Source organism: Corythoichthys intestinalis, chromosome 5, assembly GCF_030265065.1.
Source record: "Corythoichthys intestinalis isolate RoL2023-P3 chromosome 5, ASM3026506v1, whole genome shotgun sequence".
Classification (NCBI taxonomy): Eukaryota; Metazoa; Chordata; class Actinopteri; order Syngnathiformes; family Syngnathidae; genus Corythoichthys; species Corythoichthys intestinalis.
In genome coordinates, this window is record NC_080399.1 from 60,930,455 (window position 1) to 60,953,187 (window position 22,733).

The 22,733-nt window shown below is 40.3% G+C and overlaps 1 protein-coding gene across 5 annotated transcripts in view; it reads left to right on the forward strand.

Annotated features, from left to right (window-relative positions):
* Positions 1-22,733, forward strand: part of spire2 (spire-type actin nucleation factor 2) — an 86,340-nt gene that overhangs the window by 33,888 nt on the left and 29,719 nt on the right. For 4 of the 5 annotated variants that reach the window (XM_057837656.1, XM_057837659.1, XM_057837660.1 and 1 more), the window contains 2 exons: positions 2,490-2,682; positions 22,011-22,129. In XM_057837656.1, the coding sequence (XP_057693639.1) occupies positions 2,490-2,682; positions 22,011-22,129 (312 nt within the window). The remainder of the gene's footprint in view (positions 1-2,489; positions 2,683-22,010; positions 22,130-22,733) is intronic. The other variant, XM_057837657.1, reaches the window with a different exon arrangement.

Here is a 22,733-nt window from a genome sequence, read left to right on the forward strand (position 1 = left end):
AAAAAAATATTTTTTAAACAGCACAACAACAGAATTACAGACACCATGACTTTAACGAGATATCATCACGTACCTACTTTGTTTCGATCCAAAAACTCCATGTAGCATGTATCACTGAGTGTCAAGACACAGCTGTGAATGGCCACAGATGGATTTTGGGGGGATTTTATGGGTGAAACATGGTCATATAACAAGGGTCACGATGCAGAAATCGCAGACATCAAGGAGTGGTCGAGATTTTCTCTGTCATATATTTACCATTTTAAATTGTTTTTTTTTTTCAACTTTTTTTGTTTGGATCAATTATTTATCATCTAACATATTGGAGAAAATGCGACAGTAACAAAAAAATACAATTAAGCGCTAATTATGAGGTTGATATCCGTGACATTTTTACAGACGCCATTTTTGTCATCGTGACATAATTTGTTTAAAACTTTAAAATATGTGAGGGAATAATTTTTTTAAAGTCATTTTATTTCTTAAACGAAATATGAGACATCAATGAATGATTCTAAGCTAAAAATGACATACATTTTGAATAATAAATATAATTAATTACCTTTGTTTTATGGCTGGGTTGAAACAAAAGCGGTTGTACGACGTCTGTAAATGGGGGTTTTCAGGGTAAAATGGACGAATTACAAATAGTTTGGGGGCTTAATGTGCCATGAATCTGCTATGGCAGCATACAGACATATTGTTCTATCAAACACAACAGTTGTTTTAGCTTAAAATACAGCAGTTTCTGTTAAAGGGCAGTGCAAGAGCAGAAACTGCTTTTTCGGTCTTGTCTCTGTTTTCCGCCATATACATATACATATACATACATACATACATACATACATACATACATACATACATACATACATACATACATACATACATACATACATATAAATACTGTATATTGAATTGAACACGCAAGGCAGTGAGACCAAACTGTTTTTCTTGGTCACCAGCACAGCGGGTGTTTGGTACTAAAAGTTAACTATGATTGACAGGTTTGTAGCTTTGATCTGGCCAGGGAAGCCTTGGTAGCTCTACGATCAAAGGCCCAAATGTGTTAATTATCATTAAACCTGCTACCCTGTCTGAAGTGTGCTGTGCCAACTCATTCATTGTGTAATTGGGAGGCTGTTCTTGGTAGCGTGAGCATCAATGCGTTAGTGAATTTAAGTGGACTCACTCAATGAAGCATTTATAAAGACAAGCATTTTTCTACATTGTTCTTGTTTAAAAATTAGGGCTGTCAAACGATTAAAATTTTTCAGTAGATTATTGTTGGAATGGAAAGACACAGGATGGATATATACATTCAACATACTGTACATAAGTACTGTATTTGTTTATTATAACAATAAATCAAGATGGCATTAACATTAACATTCTGTTAAAGCGATCCATGGATAGAAAGACTTGTAGTTCTTTCTTCTATAGAAATTTTATATTAAAGCCCCTCTTAATGTATTCGTTTTAAGAAAATTTGTAAAATTTTCAATAAAAAATAAACTAGTAGCTCGCCATTGTTGATGTCAATAATTACAAAATCAGTCGCACCTAAGCCCCAGCAGAGGGCGACCAAACAAAAAAACACACGTAACAAGTGGACATGTCACTGTGCTGTCATTTTAATCTGTTTGAGCGGGGCATGTACGTTAATTGCGTCAAATATTTTAACGTGATTATTTTAAAAAATAATTACCGCCCGTTAACGCGATAATTTTGACAGCCCTATTAAAAATAATTCACATTATGAAGGGGTACACGGTGGGACAGTGGTTAGCACGTCCACCTCACAGTTCTGGGATCGTGGGCCCAATCCCGGCTCCGGCCTTCCTGTGTGGAGTTTGCCTGTTCTTCCCATGCCTGCGTGGGTTTTCTCTGGGACCCTGCCACATCCCAAAAAAAACGCACATGGTATGCTGATTGAACACTCCAAATTGTCCGTAGGTGTGATTGTGTGCGTGAATGGTTGTGTGTCTATATGTGCCCTGCGACTGGTACTGTCTTGGCCACTGTTCAGTGTGTACCCTGCCTTCTGCCTGGAGTTATCTGTGATAAGCACCAGGACCCCAGCGACCCTCGTTAGGATATGCAGTTCAGAAGATAAATGAATTACATGAATGCTATGGAGAGTGATTAAAAGTGTTGCATTAAAGGTGATGCAATGAAAAATGTCCATACCGTTTGTGCCGGTGCACCTTAAGAAAAAAGTTAGGCATACCAGTGCAACCAATGCAAAATGTAGGTGTGAAGTCTTGGCAATGGATGTCGCAACATTAATTTTTTCCAATATCGTTCTGGCCTATCCCAAACAGAGCTATTCAAGTTATCTGGTGAATTTTTTTCTAGTTTCAATATCACAATATAATATTTCAATATATCATGAACAGAATTCAAGGATATATTTATTCACTCTGTTGTATGGTTACCTTTTGTGTGTTATTTTTGTCCTCACGGAATCCCCTCATCTTGCTCTGGACTAGGAAGACGAGTCCCCTGACAATACAGACCTTTGGAGGGAAGAAAGCGTCCCTACACCAATGAAAAGAGATCGTTCCTTTTCCGAGGATGACCTAGCTTTGCTTCGTGGAGAGAGTCTTCCCTGCTTCTCAGAATCCGTCCAGTTGGACAATGTGGCCAAGTTGAGCGGTGAGGGTCTCCCTCCTAATCACCGAGGTCAGAATTTATATATATTTAGACTGAAAGACTTGCCATGTGTGTGTTATTTAAAATATAAAATATACAATTCTCATTGTTTATCATTTGTGAAACGGGAAACTTTGATCAGCAGTGGAAAAAAACTTGAAGCCTCTTTCTGAAAAATTGTTCGCTACAGGAGCATCTTATATCATTAGAATTGGATAATTTAAAGTTCAATATTTGTTAGTTATTCAGAAAGTGTACTTTATACATTATACCAAATCATCACGCATGCTAAAAATTTCAAGCCTTTTTTTCTCTTGTACATATCATTAAAAACAAAAAACAATTCAGTTCCTAGATTAATGCATGTGGTGACTTTGATACCATGCTGCGACACGGACTACAATTGTTCTGCAATGACACCAAGCTTTGCTGTTTGACAAAACAATGAAACTGTGACCGTCATAAATCATTGTATTTTGAGCATGTCATCATATGTCGAGACAAATGACGAGTCAAATTTTACATCAGACGTCAATGTGATCGTATGTCAAGGTACCAATGTACAATATTGATTCAGTTGACACTTCCGCTTTGTTTTCATTTGAGTGTGCGCAATTACAAGCAGAATGGCATCTTTCAACTTTCAATTCAATTCAATGTTATTTGTATAGCCCTATATCACAACAAGGTTGTCTCAGAGGGCTTTACAGAATCAATTTGATACACAGGATACACAATGAGGACGTCTAACCAGCCAGGGGTCATGATAGTCAGGTGGCTGCGGCTGAAAAAGTATACCCTCCCCCAGAGGGGAAGGTGGAAAGGGGACCCCAGGTGACTAGTAATAAAGAGACCAGTCAACTAGATATTACAATTTGAAAAGAGAAATAAAGTAAAGACAAGTGGTAGGTAGAGTCAGGAGGCAAGCATTTGCTAGGACGTCCTGGTTCCAAAATCCTTCCATATTCCTTATTTCTATTAATACAACATTACAGGTAATCCCCGGGTTACAAACCAGTTAAAAATAACCATTCAAAAACATATTATACATCATTGTACTGTCCTCGCCAAGACGTTGGAGCTTAGTCCTTGCTAGGCAGCAGGCTAAGTGTTGTTTGCTGACTTTATTCAGCTGCTAATGACATCAACACTTGCAGAATGAAACTAACATAAAAATGAAATGAAATCGGTTTCATCTTCAAATAACAGCAATTCAAATTTGCGTTGAAAACTACAACCCCTAGCAAAAAGTATGGAATCGCCAGTCTCGGACGAGCACTCAAATGATACTTTTATAGAGCAAGTGCAGGGAAATATATATGGAATCACTCCATTCTGAGGAAGAAAAATATGGAACCATGAGAAACAAACAAGGAAATAACAATCAAAACACATCTCTAGTATTTAGTAGCACTACCTCTGGTTTTTATGACAGCTTGCAGTCTCTGAGGCACGGACTTGTTTGTATTCTTCATCAATTTGGTGCAAAGTCTCTTTGATTGCATTTGCCAGATCATCCTTGCAGCCTTGCTGTGGACCTTTTTTTTTTCCCACCACAGGTTTTCAATAGGGTTGAGATCTGGGCTATTTGCAGGCCATGACATTGACTGGATGAGTCTTTCTCCAAGTAATGCTTTAACAGTTTTAGCGCTGTGGCATGATGAGTTGTCATCTTAGAAAATGACATATTTTCAATTGAAGGGATAAGAAAGCTGTCTAAAATTTCAAGGTAAACTTGTGCATTTATTAAAGATTTAACCAATGTGCCTTTGCCTGACATGCAGCCCCATATCATCAAGGACTGAGGGGAATTTGAGCATCGCTTCAGGCAGTCATCTTTCTAAATCTCACTGGAACGGCACCAAACAAAAGTTCCAGCATTATCCCCTTGTCCAATGCAAATTCTTTACTCATCACTGAAAATAACCTTCATCCAGTCATTCACAGTCCATGATTGCCTCTCCTTAGCCGATTGCGGTCTTGTTCTTTTCTGTTTAAGTGTCAATGATGGTTTCCTTTTAGCTTTCCAGTATGAAAATCCCATTTTCTTTAGGCAGTTTTGCACAGTTCTGTCACATACCTTGACTCCAGTTTCTCTCCATTTCTTCTTCATTTGTCTTGTTGGACATCTTCTGTTTTCAAGACATATGGCCTTTAGTTGTGTGTCGTGGAGTTCGGATGTCTTCTTCGGTCTACCAGTACGCTTAACTTTAACAACCTTGCCATGCTGTTTGTACTTGGTCCAGATTTTTTTTCCCCCCACTGTATTTTTATTGATTTTCCAACAAATAATTCACACCGTCAAAAACAATACCATAGAAAACACACCAGAACACAAAAAAAACCCCAACAAAAAAAACAAACAAAAAACAATTGTTCCTCTACCATTATTAAGCTCCAGTTTCACCTTTTTTTTTTCTTTCTTCCTTCCTTCCTCCTCCTTCCCCTTTTATCCTCCATAACACAGAATCACAGTTCAGTTTGATCCAGTGGCCCTCATGTTAGTTTCCTCTTTTTGATATAACTCATAAAAGGTGTCCACATGTCCTCAAAAGTCTGTTGTTTGCTCTTCAAAATGTATGTCATGCGTTCTAGAGGCATTATTGACAACATGTGATTCATCCACTGTTTAGTAGAAGGTCCACAGTTCGATTTCCATACCAGTGCAATGCATTTCTTCGCCATTGTTAAACCAAGATTAATAAGTGTCTGTTCATGTTTGCTAAAATTATGTTCTTCTGGAAACAGTCCCAACAAAAAAAACTTTGGTCCAAATGGAATATCTTAAAATCACTTCCTCCAACATCTTTTTTACCTCGTGCCAAAATTTCTTAACTTCTCCGCATGTTCATACACAGTGAAATAGGGTACCTTTTTCTCTTGTACATTTAAAGCAGGTATCAGGAATGTTTTTATTATATCTTTTTAGTTCTACAGGTGTTATGTATGTTCGTATTATCCACTTATATTGAATAAGTCTCAGCCTTGCGTTCATGCATTTAGTTTGAGCATTCACACACAATTTAGCCCAATCCCTTTCTGTTATATCCTCAACCAAATTATGACTCCATGCCTTCATTTTGTCCTTTGAGTTTTCAGGAGAGTTACACGTTAAAGTTGTATACCACCTTGAGATAGCCCCTCTCCCAAGGATTTCTTTAGTCATTAAATCTTCTAAGAGGGAGAGAGGCGGTTTAAAGAGATCGAGACTGTGATTTGTTTTAATAAAACTCCTGAGTTGCAAGTATTTAAAAAAATGTTTCCTATCTAGTCCAAGGACATCATAACATTGGTGTCAGAAATATAAAAGTCATTAACTGTTTTAAGTCCCTTTGAGTGCCACAACTTAAAAATAGCGTCCGCTCTCCCTGGAACGAACAAATTATTTCCCCAGACTGGGCTAAACCGAGATAACGTATTTGGTTCCTGTAAACTTTCTTTTATTTGATGCCATATTTTTATCATGTTTTTCAGGATTGGGTTTTTGGTCTGCTTGAGCAACCTTTTTTTCAAATCAGAGTATACTGTATATATAAAAACACCGGTAATTTAAGACCACATGACTCCATTTCGACCCAACACGGAGGGTCTGTGTTCAAAAAATAAAACATAATGGATCTCAGTTGGGCTGCTAGATAGTACCAATTCAGGTTGGGGCACTTCAAGCCCCCTCAGTCAAATGGGAAGTACAGCAGTGTTAATCTCAATCTAGATTTTCTGTTGTTCCATATAATTTTTACAAATTCCTTTCTCAAGGTTGAAATAAATTCTGGAGGAGGTGGCAAGGGGATATTTTGAAAAAGATAATCAGCTTGAGAAGCACGTTCATTTTCAATGCATTAATTCTTCCAATGACGGATATTGGTAGTGAAGTCCATCTGTTTATTGATTTATTAATTTCTTTCCTTAAAGGAGAATAATTAGCTTCAACCACACATTCCATTTGACGCAAAATTTGAATCCCCAAGTATTCGAATTTTTCGACCACATTAAACTGTATTGTTACCAGAAGCGGGTTGTCCCTTTCCTTCGTGTTGTGTAATAGTATAGAGGATTTACTATTATTCACCTTGTAGCCAGAAATCCTGCCAAAAAACTCTATTAGTTGCAGTAAAACTGGTACTGACTCCGACAGTTGAGAAATCATTCAAATGATGTCATCAGCATACAGGGCAATTCTATGTTCCTTCTGTCCCACCACAAGTCCCCTAATTTGTGTGCTAGACTGGATTGCAATCGCGAATGGCTCTATTGCCATATTAAATAATAATGGGGAGAGAGGACAGCCCTGGTGACAACCTTTTCTTATGTTTATAGGCGATGAAACATTACGATTAGACAGAATTTTTGCTGTTGCATTAATGTACATAAGTTGAATCCACTTAAGGAAAGACTCACCACATCCAATTTTTTTAACACTTTAAAAAGGTAAGGCCACTCCACCCGATCAAAGGCTTTTTCGGCATGTAAAGAAAGAATTGCAGAATCTTTTCTTTCCCTATTACTTGGTCCAGATTTTTGATACAGCTGTCTCAACAGCCCACATCCTTTGCAACCATGCGTGTGGCGCTACCTTCTTCAAGACGTTCTATAATCCTCTTCTTGGTCTCAAGAGACATCTCTCTTGCTGGAGCCATGATTCTATTGAATCCACTTGGTCCAGCAGGCCTCCAAGGTGTGATAAGTGCACTGTTTTAATTTTTTTTCATTAATTTTTTTATAACCTGTCCTGTTCAGTTGTTTGACACAGAGAATGGAAGTCTAAGTGCCCGGATAGTCTGAACAGTTTTAATGTTTCACATTGAGAGTCTGACATACTCCCATTGTGGTCATTCAAAATACCTTTTTATTATGACAAAGCAGCGAACAAGAAGGGATTATGGGGGGACAGAAGAAAAGAAACACAAGAGAAGAAAGAAAAGAAACACATACACAAACAACAACAAGAAATACATTGAACATCTAGACTAATTACTAATATGCTGGTGCCATCGTCAGCGAGATGTATTTCCGGTTTACACCATGTGGGGGCCTATTGGCCAGTGAAAGAGGGGGACATGGGTGGCGGTGTCTATAAGCTAAGTGATTGAAAGGGGTAGAGTGTACACAAATTAGTTCCGTGATCTAGAACCCAGTAATCGTGTGAATCTCTTATGAATGTAAGCCCGTTGGCGACCAACCCTACGCCGCCCCGTCGCCAATCCCGGCACCAGGACCCCCAACCCGAGCATGCCCTACCACATCCAGCAGCACACGAGCCCCACCGGGCGCGCGACAGCCATGCAGACGGGCGGAGAAGCCGCTCGGCCGCCAACCCAGGGCCATGGCCCCCACCCAGCCAGCCCGGAGAGGGAGGGCGCTCGGGCCCCACTCCCGCGGCCGGCAGCCAAGGCAGAGGGGAGGCCACACCCCAGGAGCCATGCCATAAGGAAAAAGTGTGGGACCCACCTACCACCCTATTACTGTGGCTGCCAGGTTCCCGGCTAGCAGCCATCACCCTGCACCGTGATGGGATTGTGAGGGGAGGGTAGTGCAATGTATGCATTAAAATAGGAGAGCTTGGCTTGGGGCAGTAGGACTGCAGCATGGAGTTTCTGCCCAGTCGCCCGTCCCACCACCCTTTGCCGGAGCTCTCCTGTGGAGTTTATGATGTGTGTGGTGCGTTTAAAAAAGGTGCAGGGATGGTGGGGCCTGTGGTGAGGAGGCAACCGTGAGGTACCCCCCCGCCCCCAACAGGTCCCAACCATCCCACAACCTTGGTGTGTGGTGCATTAAAAATGGGGGAGCCGGGCCGGGAATGTAAAGCCCCGTCCCGACTCTCCCCGGAGAAATGTATGAGCATGTAAGTGCCAGGGTGAAAGATATTTACAGTGCCGAAGTGAGAAGTGCGTGAGTTAAGAGGCAGGCTCCTGCGGGCGTGGCCCCGTCCACCAGAACCACCGGCTGCAGGGCGGGAGAAGCATCAGGGCCCCGATCAATCCCCGCCCCAGACCACCCACGGCGCCTCCGCGACCGCCCCCCCCCCCACCCACCGAGCACCCACCCCGCACTCCGAGCAGGGGCCACGCCAAGCGCCGGCGACCAGGGGACGTTCACCCCACCGGCAAGGGACAGCAAGCCCCACCAAGGCCCCGCGGGCCCCAAGAGGCCCCGTCGTCGAACCCGCCGGCCGGGGGGCAGCGGTGGCCGCCGCGGCCCAGGGAGGCGGACAGGGCCGGAGACAGACCAAGGGGACGGAAGCGCACCCCCCACAACCCACCCCCGGGCCAGGAGGGGCGCGCGGTATGACACCAGAGGGCACCTCCCCGACACCCGGTACAGAGTGAACCATGGCCGCCGCATACACTCCCCGGCCCCCACCCCAACTCCACCCCACCCCGGCCGGCCGGGGAAGGGCCGTGCGGCACCCCCACCCGCCCACGACACCAGCGCGCGCCCGACGGGACCCCCGCACAGCCAGACGCAACCAGACAAGCCCCGGCCGAAAATCCCGGGGGCCAAGACCGGCGACGGGACAGCCCAGGGCAGGACACCAACAAACTCCACCTGTAAAGCTGACATAAGAGGAGGTTTATCAAACACCATTAGATGTATGCCAAGGACCAGTGAAGTGTATTATTTACGCATAGTTTCTTAATTGTTCCAAGTCTGATAAGTAATATATAGGGTGTTCCAAAAAAGTTGCATACGTTCCCCAGCAGCTGGAAACCAAATTGTCTATGGGTTTCTTTCAGTGTTGGGCACGTTACTTTGAAAAAGTAATTAGTTACATTACTTACTACTTCTTCCAAAAAGTAACTGAGTTAGTAACTGAATTACTCTATAGTAAAAGTAACTAGTTACCAGGGAAAGTAACTATTTCCGTTACTTTAAAAAGAACTTGTTGTATGTCAAAGAATTTGAAATTTTCTGAGCAGTATTCGAGTCAGTGGAATAGAGAAGAACAGACAGGTAGTTAACTTGTTAGGTGCTTCAGCAGATTTGAATTGCTTACCACAGATGCCGACAAAAGCTTTTCCCCGGGACATAAATTACACATTACATGCAGGTTCTTTCCTTTAATTTTGACAAACTTGAAATAGTGTCTATATCTCCACCTCTTAAAGGACAATTTTTCTTCTGAATGCTCTGCCATCCCGACCCTGTGTATCTGTTTTGCGTGTGTGTGTATGCCGCACGCGCTGTTCCGGTTTGCTTGTGAAATCACCGGCTCTGATTGGCTTACCATGACACATGACTAACCCTCAGCCAATCACAATCACTTCCATCGCATCTCTCAAGGGGCTGCATTCAGGTAGGCTCGTCTGCCGTCCTCAAGATGGAAGCAGAATTATTGCTGGCTGACAGTGGGAGATGGGAGCAAGGCTAGCATCAGGTGTAGCAACCACAGAAACGTTACCAAACTTTGGAAAGCATTGTCTAATTGAATGAGCAGGGACAAACAGCTTGGAGTCAGAAGTACGTGCGCTATTCTCGAACCTGAACGCACCCAAAGTCTTGGATGACATATTAACAGAGCAGAGAGTCGACTCGACACGGCTGGTAGTTTCTTCAATTTATTCAGAATAAGTAAAGCACCGCTTTTGACCATCAGTAACGGTAACGGCGTTGTAACGGCGGAAAAAGTAATTAATTAATTAATGCTAATGTTTTGTTTGTTTTTCCAATTCAACAATATTGTTTTTTTGGCTATCGTTAAACTTGCTAGTAGTGGAAGGGTTTGATGGTTATAGAGATATTCACTGTATTCAGATCGCCAAGCAGACAAAGAGTTGGAGACAATGGAATCCTGCAGTTCAATAGGAAAGAGAGTTTCTTCGTTACCTGTGACCAAAACTCGCACTGATTTACATTGCCAAAGAGTATGAAAGTATGTGTCTGAAGAATCTTCGTGCAGCTTGTGCATTTATCTGATTGGGAGCACCCCATTTTGTACACTTTAGATTGAGTAATATGCCATCTGTGCAGTATTTTGAACTGTATAAGCTGAAGGCTTCTTTGTCATTATAAATGTATTTTTACAGATGTTGGACCAATAGTTATTATCTAATGTTACCGAGAGTTTGTTATTCCATTTTTCAATTGGTAGGCAAGTAGAGTTGTTACATGAGAGGGCTTTGCATACTTTTGAAAGTATTTTTTGTTGTTGTTGAGGATGTATCTTTAAACAAATGCTGTAACTGGTTTATTCCCGTATCATCCCATGTGTTGAAATAAATAGGAATTTTATTAACTCCAAAGTCTGGGTTGTGCCAGATTGGTGAAAATTTACACGGGGCTTGTTGTGATTGCGTAATTTCCATACCTCTCCACCAGGCTTTCAAGGTACATTCTGTCATTGGGTTTTTGAAGCAGCTATGGTGCTTAATACTAGAACTAATAAAGGGGAGGTTTGCCAATTGTATTTGGTTGCAGTCTGTTTGCTCTAATTCTAGCCATGACTGTTGTTCAGTGTTAAGACATAACCACCTAATAAGATATTGTATTTGATTTGCTATATAATAGTGTTGGAAATTAGGGGCCTCTAGACCCCCCTCTGGTTTTTTTCTTTGCAATTTGGCAAGGCTATTTCTGTTTTTCTTGTTCTTAAAGTAGAATTTTGTGACGGCCGAGTCTAGGTCTTGAAACCATTTTTGGTTGTTTTGACTGTTGCTATCCGGCCCAAAAGTGAGATGAGTAGATTATTCCAGTGTGTCAAATCTTCACATATTTTTGCTAAGAGGGGGGTATGATTTAGTTTAGTTAACTCTGTAAGTTTTGGTGAAATGTTGATTCCAAGATACTTTATATTCCCTTTTGGAATATTGTGATTTAGATTTTAATCCGCAGGATTCCATGAGTTTGTTGATAGGGGCATTATAATTGATTTTGACCAATTTATAGCATAATCTGATATTTGTAAAAATGTCTTTATTAGTTCAAAAATCTCATGTAGGGAGGATTCTGTTTTTTCTAGATATAATAGTATATCGTCTGTGTATAAGTTAATTTTGTGTTCTGATGTTTGCGAGCAAATCCCTTTGATATTAGCGTTTTGTCTTATTGCAATTGCTAATGGTTCAATAAATAGAGCGAATAATAGAGGTGAGAGCCTTGTTGAGTTCCCCTTTCAGGACAGAAACTTTGTGAAATGACCCCGTTTGTGTTTACAGTGACTTTTGGGGCGTTGTAGAATATTTTTATCCAACGGATAAATGGCTCACCGAAGCCAAATTTTTCCAAAATTTTGAAGAGAAAAATCCAGTTGACTTTGTCAAATGCTTTTTCTGCGTCCAAAGAGAGGATAATTGCTTTCTGTTTATAATTCTGTGCAATATTAATAAGATTTAACAAGCGTCTTATATTGTTTGTAGAGTTACGTCCTTTAATAAAGCCGGTCTGGTCTTTATGAATTATAGTGGGAAGAGTTTGTTCTAATCTAGTAGCTAAAGCCTTTGCAATAATTTTAGTATCTGTAATCATTAAGGATATTGGTCTATAGTTTGCTGGTTGGGTTAGGTCTTTCCCCGCTTTTGGCAGTAGTTTGATTACTGCAGTGTTCATATTGTCTCTAATTTGACCCTTGGCACTGATTTCTTGAACCATTCTATAGAAAAGTGGTGCCAGCATATTCCAAAAGTGTTTCAAATATGATGTCGAGAACCCGTCGGGCCCCGGTGCGCGACCTGTTGGCATGTCCTTTACGGCATTCCATAATTCAGCGAGGGTAAGTGGGGTATCTAGCAATTGTTGGCTTTCTAAAGTTATTTGGGGGATGTCAAGATTACTAATGAATAAATCAATGTCTTCTTCGTTATACTCGGTGACAAACGATCATAAGTTTTTGTAGTAGCTATAGAAAGTTTCGTTAATTTTTTCTGGTGATTGTGTTGTTATGCTGGCTGAATCTTGTATTGTTGTAATTAATGTTTTTTCTTTGTTACGTTCGAGTTGGTTTGCTAAATATTTCCCGGATTTGTTATTATGCTCAAAGTTGGTATATTGTAGTTGTTGTAACAGAAACTGAGTTTTTTTAGACAGAATACTATTGAGCCGTTCTTTGGCGCTGAAAAGTTCTTTTATGGTATTGTCTATGGAATTCTTGGCGAATTCTTCCGTCAGTTGTTTGATTTTTATTTCTAATTCGTTTTCCAACTTCTGCTCTTGTTTTTTTTTTTTTATATGACGAATATGAGATAATCTTGCCTCGAATTACGCATTTTCCTGTTTCCCAAAGCAATGATGGTGAGATGTTTGGGGAATCATTAAGTTCCATAAAGTCTCTCCATTCTTTCTTAATGAATGTATCAAATGCTGGGTCATCTAATAAGGAATCATTACAGCGCCAGGTTGCGTGGGGTATCGTGCGGGAGTCAATTTTAAGGGCTAGAGAAATTGGTGCATGATCACTGATGATTATTGGATGTATTCTTGGCGAAATATTAATAGCGGAATTATTCGCTAGAAAAAAAATCGATTATTGAACACGAACCATGGGCTAGGGATTGAAAGGTATATTCCCTTTTTGTTAAATATGTTGCTCTCCAAACGTCACTTAAGCCGAAATCGTCCATATATTTCCTAATGGTTCTTGCAGTTTGTGACTGTTTAGTGAGTTTAAAATTGGAGCTATCTATACTTGGATCAAGTGTTGTGTTAAAGTCCCTTCCTATAATAATTGTTGAGTTCACTGACATGTCACTCAATTTACCAAAGATACTGTGGAAGAACTGTGTATCCTCGTTATTTGGGGCATATGTGTTCACTAATGCGAACAGTTTATTACTTATGGTAGCTTGTACTATTATGAATCTACCTTCCGGGTCTGCAATTGCATTATTTAATGTGAATGACATTCTTTTATTTATTAATATTGATACTCCTCTTAGTCTGCTGTTATAGCTGGCTGAATGCATCAAGTTAAAATTTGAGTGTTTAAGATATTTCTCTTCGGATTTGGCTAGATGTGATTCTTGCATAAAGAAAAGGTCTGCCTTTAATTTGGTGATGTATTCCATAATTTTAGTTCTCTTTGCCTGCGATCGGAAGCCATTCACATTAAATGAAACAAAATTTTTATACAGTACTGTGCAAAAGTTTTAGGCAGGACACCTGCTTAAAACTTTTGCACAGTACTGTATATTTTTATTATATTATGTATATACAGGATATACTGTATGTATATATTTTCCCCAAGTGGAAGCTTCCATGATCCTAATAAATTTAATAATGAAAAAAAATATATACAGTTGTGGTCAAAAGTTTACATACACTTGTGAAGAACATGATGTCATGGCTCTCTTGAGTTTCCAGTTATTTCTACAACTCTGATTTTTCTCCGATAGAGTGATTGGAACAGATACTTCTTTGTTACAAAAAACATTCATGAAGTTTGGTTCTTTTATGACTTTATTATGGGTTAACAGAAAAAGTGATCAAATCTGCTGAGTCAAAAATATACATACAGCAACACGAATTAGCAATTTCTTGTGAGGGATTATTGACTTGAACAATCATTGACATGAACAAGTCAGGAAAGTCACTTGGAGCCATTTCAAAGCAGCTGCAGGTCCCAAGAGCAACAGTGCAAACAATTGTTTGTAAGTATAAAGTGCATGGCGCTGTTTTGTCACTGCCACGATCAGGAAGAAAACGCAAGCTATCACCTGCTGCTGAGAGAAAATTGGTCAGGAGGGTGAAGGTTCAACCGAGAATCACCAAAAAGCAGATCTGCCAAGAATTAGAAGCTGCTGGAACACAGGTGTCAGTGTCCACAGTCAAGCGTGTTTTGCATCTCCATGGACTGAGAGGCTGCCGTGCAAGAAGGACGCCCTTGCTCCAAAAGCGGCACCTTAAGGCTCGACTGAAGTTTGCTGCTGATCACATGGACAAAAATAAGACCTTCTGGAGGAAAGTTCTGTGGTAAAAATCGAGCTGTTTGGCCACAATGCCCAGCAATATGTTTGGAGGAGAAAAGGTGAGGCTTTTAACCCCAAGTACACCATGCCTACCGTCAAGCACGGTGGTGGTAGTATTATGCTGTGGGGCTGTTTTGCTACCAATGGAACTGGTGCTTTACAGAGAGTAAATGGGATAATGAAGAAGGAGGATTACCTTCAAATTCTTCAAGATAACCTAACGTCATCAGCCCGAAGATTGGGTCTTGGGCGCAGTTGGGTGTTCCAACAGGACAATGACACCAAACACACATCAAAAGAGGTAATGGAATGGCTAAATCAGGCTAGAATTAAGGTTTTCGAATGGCCTTCCCAAAGTCCCATTGAGAACTTGTGGACAATGCTGAAGAAACAAGTCCATGTCAGAAAGCCATCAAATTTAACTGAACTGCACCAATTCTGTCAAGAGGAGTGGTCAAAGATTCAACCAGAAGCTTGCCAGAAGCTTGTGGATGGCTACCAAAAGCGCCTAATTGAAGTGAAAATGGCCAAGGGACATGTTACCAAATATTAGCGCTGCTGTATGTATATTTTTGACCCAGCAGATTTGATCACTTTTTTCTGTTCACCCATAATAAAGTCACAAACAAACCAAACTTCATGAATGTTTTTTTTTTTTTTTGTGACAAAGAAGTATCTGTTCCAATCACTCAATCAGAGAAAAATCTGAGCTGTAGAAATAACTGGAAACTCAAGAGAGCCATGACATTATGTTCTTCACAAGTGTATGTAAACTTTTGACCACAACTGTATGTCATATACGGATATTTATAAGTATCTTAAGGAAAGTAATGATCTCAGGATGTGTTATAATATTCGGTCCTGAATGTCATCAACCATTCACATTCATTAGAAGCCATACGAGTGTGTAATAATAAATAATAAATAATAATAAAAATAATAATAATAATAAATAATAAATCAAATTCTAATAGAACTGAATGCAATTTTTTGTAAACAGCTTGGCATAATTCACACGACATTAAGAAGTTGTTAGAAGGAGTAAATACATGGGTAGCATCAACACTAAACATTACAATTTTAAAGCGTGTACTTAGTGTGTGTTTGAAAACAGCGTGTGGAAAAGGTGAAACAAATAACCCAGAAAAAAAGATATGAGCGCCAGTACAGAAATGTGTAGTGTGAGACATGCGTAGACTCAAAGACTAAGTGATTATCATGCAACCCTGATCTGTACGTGTGCATTGTTGAAATAAAATCGACTTAATACGGGATCATGTACATATTAGAAATGTTTAGGAAGTACAGACAAAGTGATTATCATGCAATCCTAATCTACACATGTGCCTTGCTCAAACAAAAAACTTAATTCAGCATTATATACGAACTGAAAGTGTTTCGAAGTTACAGGCAAAATAATTATCATGCAGCCCTAATCTACATATGTGCCTTACTCAAACCAAAACAATTTAATTCAGCATTATATGCATACTGGAAGTGTTTAGGAATAGCAAACTAAGTATTAAGCATCCCTAATCTATACATAATTCTTACTTAAATCAAGTAAGCTACATTCAGCATTGTATGCATAATAGAAATATTTAGGCATTAGTTACGGTCAGAATAGCAGTGGGGTGAGCACTTGGTCTCGATATAGTTGACCATCAATGTAAAGTTTGTCGACTGTGATAATCGCACGTTTGCCCTCTGCTCTGGACCGCTTCAGAATTAGATAGAGGATTTCCCGTCTTTCGTTGATCTCGCGCGGGAAATGATCATTCATACCGAATCTTGTTCCTTGTAATTCTCTTCCTTTGGATTTCACCAGTACTTTCTGCTGGTAGAGCTCGAACTTAGCGATTATTGGACGCGGACCGCTTCCTCTTGGCTTCCCAAGACGGTGTACCCTCGTAACTTTATCGAATCCACCATTTGCTTGGGCAGCTCGAGAGATGTTGCCATAAATGACTTAACGAGGGCTTCTGGTTTGTCTACTGTGTTTTCTTCGATGCCAGAGAAAATTAAATTGTCCCTCATGCTCCTTGATTGGATGTCTAACATTGATTCCTTCATTATCTTGTTCTCTTTTTTAATAGCTTCTAATGCTCCTGTCGTCGTCTCGAAGGCGTCTCTAAGTATAGCGTTTTGCGATTTGAGAGACGTTACCTCGTGCTGTGTAAACACGAGGCTTTCTTTTAAATCTTTAATCTCGGCTTGAAGGATTTCTAATGCAATCGATATTTTCTTATCGATTGATCCAATTCCCTCGCTAATTGACTTTGTGTATTTGGGGGGGCTTGCGAACAACAAGTCGTCGGTCGATGTAGCCGAATCAATAGAATCTGCCTTTTTACGCTTCGCCGGGAGATCACTGCGTTGGCTAGATGTTGCCATGGCGTTTCCTTGATGTGTGGCGGAGTCGGAGAAAAAAGGTGAATCACGATTGTGAAAAATCTGAGGCAAAAATTAGTTGAAGTCTTCTCGAGCAAAGTTACTTGCTAGCCTAGCGAGTTGATTGGGTCATGCGTCTACGGAGTCTCGCGAGTAACGACGTCACAGCATGCTCCCCTCCTCCATCCCATGTAGCTTTATTACTGCACTGTGTTTAACTGCTGACTAACGAGCAGATCTAATCTGAGGCAGGGGCCCAATTAAGGAAAAGAAATTGACTGGGTGTGTCTGTATTATTTACTCAAAATGGAGTATTTTTAAGTATTTTTTTCTTCAGAGTAGAGTGATTCTATATTTATTTCCCTGCACTTGCTCTATAGACCCTACCCACGTGACGTCACAACTCCTTCCTCCTGACTGGTGCCGCCCAATTGTCCGTCAACACATCATGTTTACCTGTTACGGCTACGTACATTCCTCCTATTTACGACGTGTTTTTCTGCTCGTTAACATTAATAATCAAAATGGTGAAGGCGTGTGTGGCGGTCGGTTGCAATAACAGAGAAGATAGACGGAGAGACTTGAAGTTCTACCGGATTCCGAGAGACCCGGAGAGAAGAGAGCGAGATGGGCTGCTGCAATTCGACGAGAAAACTGGGTTCCAAACGATTACCACAGATTATGTAGTAGTCATTTTATATCTGGTAAGATGCATTTAATATATATTTAGAGGGTTTTGGGCTGACAACCACAATTAAGATCATTGCTAGGCTAATCGCCGACAACATACACGTATGTATGTAGTGAGAGTGCTATCGCTAAACCATATAAACATTAAAAGCCCTAACTCCATTGACAAACGACATGAAATACATTAGACTTGACAGTGGATGTTAGCAATAACAAAAGATTTTGAATTGAAAATTTCGTAACTCACCTTTCCAAGCACAAGGTAGATTCCTGCCGAATTTTCGTGGACGAGGACCTGTTTCACCCAACCAGCACCAAAGTATTTATAAGCCTCCAAGCTCTTAAAGTTTTTCAAACTTTCGTGAGAATAGGCTGATTTTGTGTGGACAAGATAGTTGTACATATCAGGGTAGCTAGCAGATGTCAGGCAAATACGGCGGAGACAGCGGGTCGAAAAACATCGATTTAGGCATCAAATATGGATCTGGCGAATGGATAAACTGAAGCTTTTCCACATAACGCCTTTTATGCAACGCATCAAGTGAGTTTACGGCATCCGAAAGCACCGGGTCTTCCATGAAATGCATTATAAATTGCTCGATCAATTGAGACCATTGATAATACAGACACAAAATGACGGACAAGGGGGTGGAACCATACAGCGAGCACGTGATTTTGTGACGTCGGTGGGTAGGGTCTATAAAAGTAACATTTACTGACCACCACAATGTTTTTTATCCATTTGTTTTAGTGGTTCTGAATGCTAATGAGCTGCACTTTTGAACTAATTCATTATTTTTTTTATTTTTTTTTGTAGTTGCTGATACAGCAATATCCACACAAACGATTAGCATTTATCAGTTAGCGTTTGCACATCATCAAAAACAATCACATAAACTCGCCCCATGTATTTGACCACAATTGAAAACTCATATAAACAGTACAAAAGGGGAATTTCCTCTTTGGATGCTTCACAAGCAACAAATGTGCGCGTAGGCTTGTAGCTGTAATCTTTCCCTTCTCTCTCCCTCGGCTGTGCGACTTCTTCATTGGAGCAAATGCGCCTGTCCTCGTATGTGCCCGTGCGCTCTTCTTCGTGTGAGCAAATAGAGGTGTGCATCGGCACTGCCCTCACGATTCGATTCGATTACGATTCGGAGGGCCAGGATTCGATTCGATCCAATTCGATTCGATTCAGAGGGTCACAATTCGATTCGGCAATGCATCGCGATGCATTAAAGCCTGGGATGAATTAAAATTCTAAAGCAAAGCATATTTTTCGTGAATCATGAGGCAGCACAAGCGATCAGACATTAAACAAATTTTTATTGGCTCTTGTGTCACTCCTGGTTGAAGTCACATGAAAATAGTATACTTTCAGATATATATATATATATATAAAAACAGATCACAGCATTTAATTTGTGCTTTCTCTTTTTTTTTTTTTTTTTTTTTTTTTTTTTTTTTACACACACTAGCAGCCTTTCACACAGTGCGACATCTGAACTCCTGTGCAAAATCAGTAATAACAGTCATTGTATTTTAGTCACAACGACCCATCAATAAAAATATTCAAGTAAATATTAAAGAAAACGACAAAGAAAATATTGTAGTGCAGCAGCATCTTTATCGCAATAACAATCCAGGGAATTGATTGATATTTGAATGTAAGGTAGCTCCCGCTACAGTTGAGCCTAGATCTTGAGCCCGGATCTGAACCCAACCCGACCGAATTTCAGGCCGGGTCGGGCCCAAAATGTCAATTTACGTTCGGGTCGGATCGGGCCGGACTTCACTCTCACTAACGTTTTTTTAAAATAAATATATATTTGTATACTAAAAGAATGTATGGATGTTAAACTAAGGAATACTTGTTATAAAATAAATAAATTGGATGAAACAGAGAGAAGGCGCTTTTGTAATCACAAACATGAGCCAGTGCGTTGTTTGCGCACATGAACGCCGTGGCCCCGCCCTCCTTTTAATCTTCCCCACCCGCTCTTGGCGCTCTCCGCGAGTCTGCAACACTGCATCCTGGTATTTCCTTTTTGAATTTCGATATAGAGCTGCAAGAGGTGAAAAGCAAACTAAAGACGGTGGGATTGAAAAGGCAAGAATCCACGAGTGGTGTGTGGAAAGGATTTAAATTGATAGTGGAAGATGTTACAGAAAACTGTCGGCCTTGCCGAATGCAACAAATGTGGCGCTTTGCTCTGCGTACGAGAGCAGAAAGACTGGCACATTGACGCTGAGCAGGCATTTTAAAAACTGTACTGGCCTAAAAGATATTAGTCAAACATCGTTATTATCATTTATTTCAAGGGCTGCACCTCTTCGTGCTAAGCAGGACATCGTGGAGTTCATGGTGTTCCTTAAAACGTCATTATTTTGTTTCAGTGCTCCTTAAGGCAGGTTGTTCTTTTTTGTGTTCTGATGCGAGTCATTAAAATAAAGAATGTTATTTAAAAGTATTTTTTATTTTTGAATATGCTGCTGTTCCTCTCCTTGTCAGAGAGGCGCATATAGTGAGCACTATATCCCACACAGAAATATATTTAAACCTTTCCAGCTTTATTTCGTTGTGTAAATGCATTTATAATTATAATAAAAATATGTGGACTATTTAAACATTAAGAAAACTTGCGTTTTTTTCTGCCAATTCGAAGAAATTGAAATAAATGTCTATTGCATTTTGCCGACGAATTGACGCATGAACTATCCACCTGATAGAACAGACACACAAATATAAACGATATAAATGTTTATTGAATATGCATCTTACAGTCTTGTTTATCTGGGAGAATTTGTTACAAAAGAGAGGTTTTAATTTAACATGATGCACATAGGCATCGTCCAAGTTGTGATCACACAAAACGCAACCACGCATTGCATCCCCGCATTTGCTCCTCCTGCTGAACCCTCACAAATAAAACGGGCTCGGGCCTACAATTGAAACGTACATTTTCGGGGGGGGGGGGGTTCGGGTGTTTGAGCCTACAAATAAAACTTAAAATTTCGGACTCTCGGCCTTTAATACACGGGGCCGGGTCGGGTCGGGCTGGATTTTTTAGGCCCAAACTAAGCTCTAATCGAGAGAGCAGAGAGATAGGACATAACATAACAATGGCTGAAGCGGAGAAAGTGGGAGCGAGAAAGATTATTGATGCACTTAACACATGAAAAGCAGACATCTGGAGACATTTTGGCTTCTACGAGGTTGGTGGGAAACTTGACCAGAGTTATGCGGTGTGTAAAAAATTAAACATGAGAATAATAATACAAATGGGGAAATAAAATCCATTGCATCACCGGAATTGCGCAGGGAAGATTTTTGGACGTACTTATATATTTTAAAATGCGCTGAATCGATCCGGCTTGTTGCCCGCATCGAATCGAATCGTCCGTGCCCCACATCCGGATGCATCGCCGCATCGATTATTGTTGACACCCTTAGCAAATAGGTTCTTCTTTGTGTGTACATGCGCTCTTACTTGCGTGTGGAAGTAAAACCTGCTCTAAGCTTCCTGCGCCAAAATAAAAGCATGCACCACAAAACAAAAGTCAACATTATTTAAAAAAATAATAACAATAATTAAAAAAAAAAAAAAAAAAACAGTTACGTAGTAACCCGGGGAGTACCTGTAATTCACTTGACGCCAACACACTCACACACTTCATCGGCAGGAGGTCATCTTCCACTTTCAAATGTTCAGAAGTGATTAAAGGGATGCCTAAAGTCGATCAAGGACCGGGCAAGGAGGCAGACTGTTGCCGGCGAGCAAGCTGGGCAAAATGGCTCCCAGCCGGGTAAATGTCGACTGGCGGAAGGGCGTGTTTGAGTCAAAAGAAAAAAGTGATGAAGACAGGAACTGGTCATGCGACAAAATTATTGCAAATGCACATGTATAACTTTAAATACTGCATTATTTATATATAGTATTCTTGGTGTGGCTCAGATTAGAACCAGGAAGAGGCCAACTCGAGACAAATTTGCTTGCCTCCTAGATGTCCCTGATGTTAGTATGCGTGGAGGATAACGAAGAGGTCAGGTACTTGCATAATAAGGCACAGTGTGATCAGAGAATACCAGACAACAAAATTAATTGTAATCAAACAAAAACCTACTTAGGCAATACACGTCAACCAGGGCGTTCACATTTCAAACTTTTACATGAAACAGTGACAAATATTGGAAAACGACTTAAGTGCCTCTTTTTAAATTAAAATTGAAAAAGTGTAGTGATAGTTTAAATTAGTGGTATTGACTATTTTTTGGTGGGGGGGAGGTTGTTTTATTTAGTTATTAGTTTTATCATTTCTATTTCATGATCAACCAATTCATATATTTGTCAATTTTCCATTTCCCAATCTGTGCTCCAGCATCCGTTCCACTACTTGGATGGGTGTCACCTCACCAAACACACTTGGCCCTAAGTGAGGCAAGAGAGGATCGTGAAAAGCCATTCAACCTCATGACAGATGACGAGCATCAGTGGATGGTGAGAGATGGTAGCGTAAATAGAACTTATTTAAAGGGTTTGTGAATCACAGATTTCATGACGATACAATACAGTATCGATTCTTTGGATGCCAGTTGAATAACTGCTGGTATTACAAAGTCTGCCACAATTTAATTTCGATTGGATTCGAGCGATTTAATACAGTATTATGTACATACAGTGGAATGAAAAATTATCTGAACCGTTTGGAATTTCTCACATGTCTGCATAACATAACCATCAAATGTGATCTGATCTTTGTCAAAATCACACAGATGAAAAAACAGTGTCTGCTTTAACTAAAACCACCCAACATTTATAGGTTCATATATTTAAATGAGGATAGTATGCATACAATGACAGAAGGGGGAAAATAAGTAAGTGAACCATCACATTTAATATTTTGTGGCCCCCCTTTTGGCAGCAATAAATTCAACCAAACGCTTCCTGTAGCTGCAGATCAGTCTGGCACATCGATCAGGACTAATGTTGGCCCATTCTTCTCTCCAAAACTGTTGTCGTTCAGTCAGATTACTGGGATGTCTGGCATGACTCTCTGTCTTTAAGTCATGCCAGTGCATCTGAATAGGGTTCAAGTCTGGCC